At 50.3% G+C, this 13,519-nt stretch overlaps 1 protein-coding gene across 1 annotated transcript in view; it reads left to right on the top strand.

The window, feature by feature from the left end:
* The window catches only part of SLC2A9 (solute carrier family 2 member 9), a 158,385-nt gene that overhangs the window by 49,421 nt on the left and 95,445 nt on the right, over positions 1-13,519 (top strand). Inside the window, 2 exon segments of the mRNA XM_064365677.1 lie at positions 10,337-10,405; positions 10,408-10,523. Coding sequence (XP_064221747.1) covers positions 10,337-10,405; positions 10,408-10,523 — 185 coding nt within the window.

The following is a 13,519-nucleotide window of genomic DNA, read 5'->3' as shown; positions in this document are numbered from 1 at the left end:
TATCTATCTGCATCTCTTCTTCTCTTGTAAGGACAAGAATCAAATTGGATCCGGAGTCCATCCTCCTACAGTATGACTTCCTCTTAACTTACATCTTAATTGTATAGGCAAAGGTTTTATTTCCAAATAAGTTCATGTTCACAGGTACCAGGAGTTAGTACTTCTGCATATGAAGACACAATTCAACCCACAACAGAAGGTTGTGGCATTTTGTACCCACTGTCAGGCTAAAGATGAAAGGGAGAGGGAGAATGTAGCAAGTACCCACAGTGATAGCACATATATTCATAATGTCCCTTGCTCATCAAGAACCAGGTACCAGGCCAGGCATGGTGGCTCATGCCTGTAATTCTAGCACTTTGGGAGGCCGAGGTGGGTGGATCACGAGGTCTGGAGATTGAGACCATCCTGGCTAACATGGTGAAATCCCATCTCTACTAAAAATACAAAAAATTAGCTGTGAGTGGTGGCACATGCCTTTAGTCCCAGCTACTCGGGAGGCTGAGGCAGGAAAATCATTTGAACCTGGAAGGCGGAGGTTGCAGTGAGCTGAGATTGCACCATTATGCTCCAGCCTGGGCGACAGAGTGAGAATCTGTCTCCAAAAAAAAAAAAAAAAAAAAAAGCCAGGTACCGTTCTGAGTACTTCGTGTGTGCCAACATTGAACACTGATTACAACCCCAATGCTACTATGTTTATTTTACAGACAAGGAAACCGAAGCATAGAAACATGAAGTAATTCACCTGGTATCATACTAGATGGAAAGTGGTGCAGCCAGGGTTTGAAATTTGAACCCAGGAGGGTGGGCCCTGAGTGGGCCGTCATAGACACCACTTTGTACTAGTGCACAGCCAGGACACAGGTGCACGTGAGCTCAGCAGATGTTATTCCACTGAACTGACACACTGACCCATATCAAGGCTGAGGAAGGGAGGTGTCTGAGGCGACAGCGCCCTGCCAGCGTTTCACAGTCATGGGCAGCAGACTGGGGATTTGAGCCTTGTTCAGTGTCTCCATCCACTTCAGGTTTTTGCTTCAGGACACGGTATTTTTCTGGGTGTTTGAGGGCCTGAATCAACTTCCGGTTCTCTCTCTGAGTCTGCTCATGGTGTGCACAACTTCCAGACACCGCTTTGTCGATCAGTGGGTCAGACCTTCTCTCCTGTGTGTCATGCTGAGGGCATGGAGCCTGGGCTGGCAGAGTGCAGGGGCTCAGCAATCCCTGCCAGCAGAAGAAGGGGCTTCAGGCATGTACCGTGGGCTGAATCGTATCTCCCAAACTTGTGTTGAATCCCTAAAACCCCAGTGTGACTGTACCTGGAAATGGGAACTCTAAGAAGGGAATTAAAATTAAATGAGGTCAGGAAGGTAGAGCCCTGATCCAACAGAGCTGGCTTTTTATGAGAAAAGGAAGGGACACCAGAGCTTGCTGTCCTGCTCTCTCTCTCTTCCATGTGAGGACACAGCAAGCAGGCAAGAAGGCGGCCATCAGCAAGCCAGGGAGAGAGGCCTCACCAGGAACTGCACGGAGGAAGAACCTTGGTTTGAGACCTTCTGGCTTTCAGGACTGTGAGAAAATAACTGTCTGTGGTTTCAGCCTCTTAGTCTGCAGTACTTTGTTATGGCAGCCTGAGTAGACCAGGACAGGATCGTACAGGCTTCATTCAGTACCCGTTTCCCTAATCGGCACTCCAGCCCAATACAAACCCCAAAGCCATCCATGCTCTGGCTGCGAAAGATCTCACAGTCGAGTCCCTTGGAGGCTCATAGCCCGTGTTGTCCATCAGGGTCCAGCTAAAACGTGTCTCCTGAGTCACCACCTGCCGTTCTGCATTCCTGGAGCCAGCCTCAGTCCAGCACCCATACCATCTACACCCTTTCCCACTGGGCAGAGGTGACTACCTCGAATCTTTCTCAGCCCCGTCCTCCAGGCAGCTGCTTTTTTTTCCCACTGCTGCTGCAATGAATGAACACAGACTTAGCAGCTTCAAACAACACAAAATTATTATCTTATAGTTCTGGAGGTCAGATCTCAAAATGGATCTTCTAGAGCTAAAAGCAAGGTATGACCCGGGCTGCATTCCTTCTGGAAGTTCTAGGGAAGAACGCTTCCTTGTCTTTTCCACCTTCTAAAAGGCTCCTGCATTCCTTGGCTCACGGTCCCTTCTCCCACCTCCAAAGTGCATCCCTCCGGTCTCGGCTCTCGTGGTCGTATCTTCTCCTCTGACTGTGACCCTCCTGCCTCCCTCTTATAAGGACACTTGTGATTATATTGGGTCCATCAGATAATCCAGGATAATCCCCCACCTGAAGATCTTTAATCACTTCAGCAAATCCCTCTATGTAAGAGAACATATTCACTGTCTCCAGGGATCGGACACAAGCTTTTCTGGAGGGTCATTATTCTGCCTAGCACAGGCTGTCTCTGCTTCTCAAGGTGCCTCCTGCAAGACAAAGATGGAGAGTAGCCTGGTAGTATTTGCTTCTTCTCTCTGCTCAATGCCCCTATGGGATTTCTCCTCCAAGCCCCCAGGACATTCTGAATTCATCCCCTCTGTGACACACACCGTGTAACATTAGAACAGCATCTCTCAACGTATTTCTTCAGGTTCTTGGTCACTTCCTCAGCAAATGCATTTAGGAAATGTGGAACAAAACATGAGTAAATGAGTACCATTGCTGCAGGACTTATCAGAACCTTTATTATTCTAATGTGAAGTTCCAATCACCAAAAACTAGAGTGAGCAATGATCCTCAGATTCTTTGACCAGGGAATCCTATTTCCATGGAACCTCTCGGAGGATTCAAATTACATAAAAGGCACATAAGGAAATACGTTGTGACTATGCAGATGAGGACACCACCTGAACAAAAGCCTATAGCTTTTGTTCCTTCAGCTCCTACGTATAGCACAGTGCCTGGCACAGAGGAGGTGCTGAGGATGCTGAGCACAGGCTCTGAATGGAGCCATGATTTCACTCAGTTCGCTCAGAGATTCTCCCTTTAATGGGTTTTGCTTTTCCCCAGGAGTGCGTGCTCCTTAGAACTTGCTGGAGCTGCTGATCAGCCTGGGTGCCTGAAGCTCAACTGTCAGTCAGTCAGTGGGTCCTGATAAAGCCAGACTGTTTCCCCGCAACAGGCCTCGGGCTGCTGCCAGGAGCACGGACTTGTAGCTGAGGCCGAGGAGGATTCAAAGCCAAGTCTCCACTTATCAGCAGGAGTCTGGCCTCCAGGAGAAAGAGGGCATTTGAATTTACTGAAGGCAGCCGCAGCCAGGAAGCTCCTCACCCCTTCCCTGCCCCACAGGATCCAACACCCAACTGAGCGCCATGGGCCATCTTAATCAAAGCAAGCTCTAGTTCGCAGTGGTGAGCAGCCACTGCCCCGAGACAATGTGAAGCCCAGGTTTCTCCAGCTCCAAGGCCCGCCCTCCCCAACTGTACCACCGCGTCCCTCAAGTGGCCCTTGCTCGGGGGGCACTCCCAGGGGTGGACTCAGCAGGTGTGCAGACACCTGGAGGGGTCTCCAGGCCAGGATGACACCTGTGCTGACAGCATGGCTCTCTGAGGACCCCGAGGGAGGCTGGCGGGCTCAGTCTCATCTCCTCGCAGCCGTGTGTGGGCCACCCCCACATGTATCAGTGTCTGTCACTCTGCTGTGCTCCACGGGTGTCTGAGGACCATGCGGAGCCTGCCATTGGAAGACCACACCATGCCGGGAACAGAAGGGAAAACACCGCGCAGATGCTGGCTCCCCTGCTGATTCAATTTGGTTGACATCTAGCATAATTTTCCTGTTTCTATTTGCTCAGCGCCCCCCAATTCTGTGTTTACAACATGCTCCCTCTCCTTCCCTGTCACCTGAGTCTTGATTGTTACGCTTTCATTCAAAACACATGGGTTGGATGTACATTCTATGTCAGGCTCCACAGAGAGGAAATAAAACAATAATAATTGCTCAGTGAACACCAGTTATGTGCCAACCCTTAACACACATTGATTTTATTCCCAAAACAACCTCATAGGTAGGTTTTATGATTTCGTGGAAGAGCAAGCACGGGGCAGAGAGAGTAGTCCAGGGTCTCCTCGCAGAGACAGGGCTGGGTGTGAAGCCCAGGTTGCTCCCCAAGGCCCCCCCGTTTCCACTGTACCACAGCATCCCCTAAGTGGCCCCTGCTCAGGGGGCGCTTCCAGGGGTGGGCACAGCAGTTGTGCAGACAGAACACCCCTGACAAGAGTGAAAGTGCCCAAGAGAGACGACACAGGTGCAACAGTGACCCAGATGCGAGAGTGACAGTGATTAGCCATCATGGGGACAGGGAAGGCCTCCAGATGTGACTGCTGAGGGGGTCCTCGGAAAAGGATGTCCTAGGCAGGCAACAAAGTGGCAGGGTGCTCTGCGCACAAGGAATGGCACGTGCAGGGCACAGAGGCAAGACCATGCGGGTATGTGGGATGGAGGAGGAGTGCTCTTCCAGGGCAGCAGCCAAAAGAGATGGGTAGGAGCCTCCAGCTGCCACAGGGAGTGAGAGTGGAGGCTCTGCATGGTGGATGAGAATTCGGGCGGATCCTGTGGGCAGGGGCAAGACAGCACAGACTTGCATGTGGAAGAGTGGCCTGATCATCTTGGAGAATGGAGCCTGGGGGTAATGAGCCCAGCAGGGAGAGGCTGAGGCCTGAACTAAGGCAGGCCTGCGCTCAGGCAGAGAGGAGCACGTGGACTCCAGACACTGAAGGGGCCCAGTCAAATCAGATGGCGGAAGTCGTGTCTGGGTTATGTGACCACGGCATCTAGTTTAAGTGATTTTGTGATTGTTGTCAGGTGTCCCCAGAGCCTGAGTGAAGGTTTTGAGACTGGGAAGTTTATTTAAGAGGTGACTTGAGGAAGCACCACTTCCCCATCTGCGAGATGGGACAGGGAAGCAGGGAATGCAATTGAGGAAGCCTCACTTCCCAGCTGGGAAATGGGACAGGGAAGCAGGGAATGCAATTGAGGAAGCCTCACTTCCCAGCTAGGAAACTGACAGGGAAGCTGAGGGGGCAATTGAGGAAGCATCACTTCTCAGCTGGGAAATGGGACAGGGAAGCAGAGGAGGCAATTGAGGAAGCATCACTTCCCAGCTGGGAAATTGACAGGGAAGCCGAGGATGCAGTTGAGGAATCATCACTTCCCAGCTGGGAAATTGACAGGGAAGCCGAGGATGCAGTTGAGGCATCATCACTTCCCAGCTGGGAAATTGACAGGGAAGCCGAGGATGCAGTTGAGGCATCATCACTTCCCAGCTGGGAAATTGACAGGGAAGCCGAGGATGCAGTTGAGGAATCATCACTTCCCCAGCTGGGAAATTGACAGGGAAGCCGAGGATGCAGTTGAGGAATCATCACTTCCCAGCTGGGAAATTGACAGGGAAGCCGAGGATGCAGTTGAGGAATCATCACTTCCCAGCTGGGAAATTGACAGGGAAGCCGAGGATGCAGTTGAGGAATCATCACTTCCCAGCTGGGAAATTGACAGGGAAGCCGAGGATGCAGTTGAGGCATCATCACTTCCCAGCTGGGAAATTGACAGGGAAGTGGAGGATGCAGTTGAGGCATCATCACTTCCCAGCTGGGAAATTGACAGGGAAGCCGAGGATGCAGTTGAGGAATCATCACTTCCCCAGCTGGGAAATTGACAGGGAAGCTGAGGAGGCAATTGAGGAAGCATCACTTCCCAGCTGGGAAATGGGACAGGGAAGTGGAGGATGCAGTTGAGGAAGCATCACTTGCCTAGTTGGGAGGGGAGACAGGGAAGCAGAGGAGCCATTGAGGTTCATCAGTGAGCAGGAGCTGTGGGCAATCAGGGCCCCACCCACGCAGGCACCTCTGGGGGACAGAATAGAACTCACTCAAGTGTCTGCAAGGAAGCGAGGTATACCTATGTTAACATTAGCCTTGTCATTAACTGAGGGCTGCTCCTGGGGGTGTTAACTGCTGAGGGCTGAGCACACACCTGTGCCCAGGGATAGCTGCAGACAGAGGCCCAGGTGCTGGGCGTCGGAAGCTGTCCATGTGCAAGGGAGACCTGGGTGGCATGCAGTGCCACCTACAGGGACACAAGGAACACGTGCAGCAAATTAAAGCAAACAGGTTCTGTCTTTGTGCCTTGTTGGTCATAAGACAGTGAGTCTGGACCAGAGGATGGAACAATCTGGGTTTTTTTTAAATCACCATATGCCCAGCTCCTAAGCCCATGCCTGGCACCTTTGGGGCTCTCAGAACGATTGGTCTTGCCACCAACCATGGCCTGTGGGCAGGAACTTCATCCCATGCAAACACTCAAGGCCCTCCTTGGCCTGCTCCTCCCTTGCCTTCCAGCCAGGAAAGCATCAGAGAAGGCTTCCTGGAGGTGTCTGAGCTGAGGCTCAAAGAACAAGGTGAGTAGCCAAGTGCAGAAAGGTCAAAAGAACATTCCAGATTGAGGAAAGAGCCAGATGTGCAGACCAGTGTGTCAGGTTCTAGCCCCAACTGAGCCCCAAGGAGGGTGGGTAGATGGATGGGTAGCTGGAAAAACACTCGAGCAGGGGGCGGGGGCCATAAGCAGGTCAATGTGGTTTTACTCAGCAGCTCTCTCATCAGCAGCTCTCTTACACTGTCCATTCTATCTCAGCTGCCTGAGCCGGCCGCTCCCACACACAGCTGCACAGCCAGCTCTCCCTTGCCTTCAGGGGCAGCAGCTTAACTCTTTCTCTCTCTCGGCAGGACTGTGAGCCATGCCATGCGTGCTGTGCCGAACCCTGCCCTGGCTCCCCTCTGTCCATCTGCAAGATGGACAGCTCTGGTTCTCTCTCTCTCTTTCTCCGGGCACCAGCGCCTGCACAAGAGCGATGTGGCACCATGCCTAAGAGCCCCTGTTCAGTGTCAGCAGGGCAGTTATACCTTTGCAAACAATAGTGGCTCCAAGCCAAGTTACTTACACAAACAGGTTCTATAACAAGTGGAGTATGCACCTGCACACCAAAACTCACTGAGTCTTTCTGGCCCAGATGTTCGCCTCGGCCTATTCCTTGACCAGAGCACATCCATGTACCTTATAGAATATCTCTCGCTTTTCCCAGTGCCAGGAATAGAAGGTGACTTTCTGTCCTTCTGCTTCCGTCCCAGAGTGCCCCCACCTTCTCTGACAACCTGAAATGCCCCCTCCTTGGTGCCCCCTCAGGACTCCAGCTCAGTCTTCTGTGTTTGCTAGTTTCAAAAGAATATCTGTGAGCCCTCATCCAGAAAGGGTACATGTGGAATAGGGAGGACCCCAAACCCAAATCCCAACAGACCGTTGTTAGGAGTGATTGAAAATAGTGAGGGATGACCGGGTGCGGTGGGTGGCTCATGCCTGTAATCTCAGCACTTTGGGAGGCCAAGGTGGGTGGATCACGAGGTCAGGCATTCGAGACCAGCCTGGCCAATGTAGTGAAACCCTGTCTCTACTAACAATACAAAAAATTAGCTGGGCGTGGTGTCAGGCACTTGTAATCCCAGCTACTCAGGAGGCTGATGCAGGAGAATCTCTTGAACCTGGGATGTAGAGGTTGCAGTGAGCTGAGATCACACGACTGCACTCCAGCCCAGGTAACAGTGCAAGACTCCATCTAAAAAAAATATAAAAAGAAAGAAAATAGTGAGGGAGTCATGGAGGGGTTGGGGTCGGGCTTCATTGGCAGTTAGGGAAATAGAAGGGTGGCCCTCTTGGGCCCGTGTCCTGCAGGGCTGTCCTGCACTGAAGAGGCAGGGGCCGAAGGCTGTGGGAGATCCCAGCAGGTTTGCGTTCTCCCAGAAGCAGATCTGAGAACGAGTTAGGAGTGCAGAAGTTTCACTCGAAGGTAGCCCCTGGGAAGTGACAAGGTTAGGAGAACTGGGCAGGAGGACCTATGAGGCCACAGTGCCCCTGGCAAAGTCTCAGCAAGTCCAGCAGAGAGCTCTGGAGAAGCTTGTGCATTACAGGAGCTCCCCGACAGGGTAGAAATGGCTGGGCCCTTGGATTGCCTTCTTGCCCAGTCATGGGCTGGGGGTCATTCTGAAACCGTATCACCCGCTTTTTGAACATATATACAATAGGAAGGTTAAACTGAAGATTTAAAAAAAGATCAGAATTCTTTTAAATTTTTATTTGTATTTTAAGTTCCAGAATACATGTGCAGGATGGGCAGGTTTGTTACACAGGTGAACGTGTGCCATGTGGTTTGCTGCACCCATCAACCAATCACCTGGGTATTAAGCCTCCCATGCATTAGCTATTTTTTGCTAGTGCTCTCCCTTCCCCCACCCCGCCCCATGACAGGCCCCAGTGTGTGTTGTTCTTCTCCCTGTGACCCTGTGATCTCATTGTTCAGTTGCCACTTATAAGTGAGAACATGTGGTGTTCGGTTTTCTGTTCCTGCGTTAGTTTGCTGAGCAATATTCACAATAGCAAAGACATGGTATCAACCCAAATGCCCATCAATGATAGACCAGATAAAGAAAATGTGGTACCTATACATACACCATGGAATACTATGCATCCATAAAAAAGAATGAGATCATGTTTTTTTCAGGGACATGGATGGAGCTGGGAGATAGGAAATTTTAAGAGAATGAAGAGAGATTTTTTTTTTCCAGGAAATTCTTTTAAGGGCTAAACATTGAATTTGTCTGAGAGCTTCCTGGCAGCCATTGTGAAAAGAGAAAAAAAACATAGGTTATGAAGTTATCCTTATTTTATAATAGAAAATATGTATCCCACGAAGGAAAGAAATAGTTTTCTACTCCAAAAGTCTAGAGTTATTTTATCCCATGGATATTGCATTTTGAACTTTGAGGAAATAGTAGAAACATTATACTTAATGAATGAAACAGAAACATTACTCATTCAGCTGCTTTTCTCATTTACCCTTAATAAATGCTGGGGAAAGCATTAAATTATAGTTTATAAAAAAAAAAAAAGGCTTTCTGAAGCAGTTTTTAGTACTCTGCTGGAAATAACACTCTAAAGCTTTCAGAAGGGTACTTGCTTGTTTACTGGCTTTTGCTTAAAAAGAGCCTTTTCACATACCCTGAGGTGCAGTGACTTTTTTTTTTTTTTTTTTTTTTGAGATAGAGTCTCTCCTTGTTGTCCAGGCTGGATGATCTTGGCTCATTGCAACCTCTAACTTCTAGGTTTAAGTGATTCTCCTGCCTCAGCCTCCCGAGTAGCTGGGATTACAGATGCCTGCCACCATGCCTGGCTAATTTTGTATTTTCAGTAGAGATGGGGTTTCACCATGTTGGCCAGGCTGGTCCTGAACTCCTGACCTCAGGTGATCCACCTGCCTCAGCCTCCCAAAGTGCTGGGATTATAAACCACGGCACCCGGTCAAGCCATGCTTTAGGGATGCTGCCTGCTGTGTCTGGAATGACTGTCCACAGGAACCATCACAATAGCCACCTTTCCCTGTAGGAGTAATAAATATCAGAGCAATGAATATTTAAGTCTGTATTCTAAAAGCGTGCCCCAGGATCTGACAATTGCGATTTCCGGGGTCTAATCAGTCAGCTCGCCTTCAGGCATACATTCTTGGAGGTTTGCACAATTAAGGTCTTCATTCAAAAAAAAAAGACAGGTTTTCTGAAGGGGGAAGTTAGCAGTGTTCAACATGAGAAAGGCATAAATCACCAGAATGGGTTTGAATCCTGGGAAGATTCATTCTTTGGAACTATTTCCACTCACGTTTTCTTGTATTTCTGAGGGTCACATGGAAAGGGCCATGTAGTCATTAAGTTCAATCTTCTTTTCATGATAGAGTGGACTGCAGGGCATCCTGGCCAAGTGACATGCCACTGCTCTCAGGAAACCTGTGATGAGGATGAACTCATGGGCCAGGCAAACAGGAGGCGCTTAATGAGTATTCAGCGAACGAGTCCCAGTGTGGGAAGCTCCGAGCCCTGGTTTCATGTATATGATATCACGCAATTATTACAATAGCCATTGGAGGCAGGAATGATAACAAAAGCTGAACAGGGACACAGCTGCCCAATGGTATAGATGGAATTGAACCGTGGGTGTGCTCTGCCTTGCGTTGGAGGCAGTCAGGAGGCTCACATTCTCTCCCAGCTTTTCTCCCAGCCAGCTGGGTGGCATTGGGCAAGTCATGGCATCTCTCTGGGCCTCTGTTTTCCCATTTTTAAACTAGGGCTTTGGACTCCATAGTTCAAAGGCCCCTGACAAGTTCCACCCCCTGCTAAGGTATGCGGCTGGAAGGTGGGACCTATCCCTGCAGGGCCCAGCATGAGACATGATGAACACTCTAATCCCTGCTGAAAATCCATGTATGCCCCTGTTTGCAGCCTTCCACACGTTCTTGGGTAAAGCAGACATTTCCCGAGAGGTAGAAGAGGTCCTGGCTGACAGCTGCATGGGCGGAACATCCGCTTGGTGTCTGTGCTGGAGCTGCTGAGAGCTCCCTATGTCCACTGGCAGGTGGTCACCGTGATTGTCACCATGTCCTGCTACCAGCTCTGTGGCCTCAATGTGGTAAGTTCTGGAGCCCGGTGGGCATTCCTGCATGACTAGAGGGACCAGTAGGGAGGTTTAGGGCTTGGGCCCTGGATGCCCAGGTTCAAATCTCAGCTCTGTCATCGCCACAAACTCTGTGCTGTTGGACATTCATGTAACTTGATTGATCCTCAGTTTCCTCATCTGTAAAATGGGATAGCATAGTATGGAAAGACACGATCCATGCAAAGTGTTCAGTTCAGCCGCTAGCCACAGAGATTGCCCATAATAAATGCTGTCACTGATTATTTATCCCTAGATGTTTCTAAAAATCCTATTTCTTTAAAAAATGGATATTAGGAAGTCAGAGTGAGAGATGTTGAGATGATTTAAATAAAAGTACTCTTGGCTGGACTGTCTTCAACTCACAACTTTGGCTTGAAAGAAACCTCAAAGCTTTAAGTAAGAAATGCTCTGGGGCTTCAGCTGCTGCAGGCAGGGAAGTCAGAGGAGGTCTCTCCATGAGGTTCCCCAGACGCTTGGATGTTCACCACAGTCTCCTCTCTCTTGAGGGCATGCGAAGGTGGAATTTCTGGTTGGAGACTTAGGGAGGCAGAGTCTGGATCTTTGCTGTTAGCTGCTGACAGATGGAGTGTGTTGCTTCCAGGGCTGGTAAGCTCCCCATCTATGGAGGTGTGCAAGCAGGCTGGCCGAGCACTTGGCAGGGAGTGTAGAGGAGATTCTTGCATAAAGCATCCAAACTGCCCCTGAGGTCACTCATGTCTCTTGGGAGAAGACTGGCTGAACCCAAAGGGAGGGAGAAGGGGCAGCTGCCAGCGCCCTTCCGAAGAGCCCCAGGTAGGAGAGCTTGCATTTATACTAAATGAGCATGAGCCCAGCACCCCAAAGGTGGGCAGGGAGGGTGTTTGGGGGTGTCTAGGGAAGGTGAGGTGAAGGGGAGTCATTCCTGTCCAGAGAAGGAACGGCAGCAGCATAGAAAGCTACAACCACAACGTTCCACCTCCTATTTTCGGAAACGCTGGGATGAAATGAGATCCCCTTGCTTCTTGCTTTTACCTTTCTCCCTGGTCTGGTTGAAGTCAGCAGACTGAGCAGTCACCTGGGTCAGTGGCTCTATTTCCATTAACCGAGTGACCCTGGGAGAGTCCTGCTGTCTCTTCCTGTTGATGAGACCAAGGTTGTGCCAGACAGTCTTAAGGAGGCGCTCCTCGTTCCCGGAGAGTAGAGAGGGGAAATGCTTCGCTTCTTAAACCTGACGCCTGAAGCCTTAAAGACTGAATACAGAGCCTGTAGTGAACAAGGCATTTACACTGGGAACCATGACAGTGCTCAACAGAATTCACTTCCCACAGGGACATACTTTTCCCATTTGCATCACCCTTAAACTTCATAGACTCCGCTAGGGTGTACCTGCAAGGCCCGCTCCCTGAGCACATGATGAAAAAAAAATCTCAGCTGCTCCCAAAGCCAGCAGTCGTCAGGCGCCAGCCTCAGGCTGTTCCGCTGATCTTCAGTCTTTAAGTCGGGAGTGGTATTTCCAGCTGAGCCTGCTTTGCCTGACCTGGAACAGAGTTCTGGACCAAGAGTCCGAGGCCTGACTTCCCATCTCAGTGGGACACAAACTGTAGTGAGAAACCGGGCCAGCTGCTCCCCCTCGCTTGGCCTCCACCTGCTTCGCTGCAAACCTAATTAAGTGTGCTTGCATGTAGCACTCAGTGTGGACCAGGAGCTGTCCCCGTGGCTGCCCTGTGAGTTAGGCCCCACTGTTAGGCACAGAGACATTGAGACACTTTTCCAAGGTCAAACAGCGAGGAATAGTAGAAAAAGGATTTGAGGCTGGGCGCGGTGGCTCACGCCTATAATCCTAACACTTTGGGAGGCCGAGGTGGGCAGGTCACAAGGTCAGGAGTTCGAGACCAGCCTGGCCAATGTGGTGAAACCCTGTATCTACTAAAAAATACAAATACAAATACAAAAAATTAGCCGGGCATGGTGGCATGCGCCTGTAGTCCCAGCTACTCGGGAGGCTGAGGCAGGAGAATCACTTGAACCTGGGAGGCAGAGGTTGCAGTGAGCTGAGATCACGCCACTACACTCCAGCCTGGGCTACAGAGCAAGACTCCATATAAAAAAAAAAAAGAAGAAGAAAAGAAAAGAAAAAAGATTTGAGCCCCAGCTCTCTGGCCCCAAGGTCATGCATGTCACTCAGCCTGTGTCCCCACGCCATCCCTAGGCAGCCAATGGGACAAGTCTTCTTCCGTGTTACATACAGAGGGACCCATACTGTTTAGTGGTGAATGCCAGCATCACAGCCGTGCTGTGGTCCAGCTTTCCTCTGCACCTGCTGCCTTGTCATCCAAATTCATGGGACAGAGAACTAACATGGACCCAAAACTTTAGCTGCCTTGGAAGACCTGCTTTGTTGTCTTCAGTTTCCCAGACATTATTTAGGGACATGATCTGTCACTTGAGACATCCATAAATAGTGCCAGACATCTCTGTGTTTGTCATCTTATTCCAGCTCCAAACAGGCCCACAGGGTAGGTGGCATCATGCCCATTTTCTAGATGAAGAACTTGTGGCTCTCAGAGGGTCAGGCCTTGCCCAAGGCTCAGGGGTAGAACCTGCACAGACAAAGTCACACCTGCTGCTGCCAGCCGCACTCCCTGGACTGCCCGCCCAGGCACTTTGTACCAAACTTGCATTTCTCAGCCTCATAACTGTCTACATGTTGAGCTGGAAAGTTCATTGTCACGGGGGCTGTGCTGTGTGCCTAGGCTATTCAGCAGCCTCCCTGGCCTCTTTCCATTAGGTACCAGCAGCACCATCTGCCCCACCAGCTGTGACCACCAAAAATGGCTCTGGACGTTTGGCAGTCAGCATGGGAGCAAAACTGCCCCCTTTGGTATGGAATCTTTGCTCCCATGGGAGCACAATTGCCCCCAGCTGAGAACCTTTATATCAAGCAAGCATCACAGACAGCTCAGTATATTTGTGCTAAACAGTTGATGAAC

This window comes from Aotus nancymaae, unplaced genomic scaffold (assembly GCF_030222135.1).
Source record: "Aotus nancymaae isolate 86718 unplaced genomic scaffold, 86718_ANA_hifiasm-v0.15.2.pri h1tg000006l, whole genome shotgun sequence".
Classification (NCBI taxonomy): Eukaryota; Metazoa; Chordata; class Mammalia; order Primates; family Aotidae; genus Aotus; species Aotus nancymaae.
The sequence above is the reverse complement of the archived record's forward strand: the minus strand, read 5'-3'. Positions and strand labels throughout refer to the sequence as shown.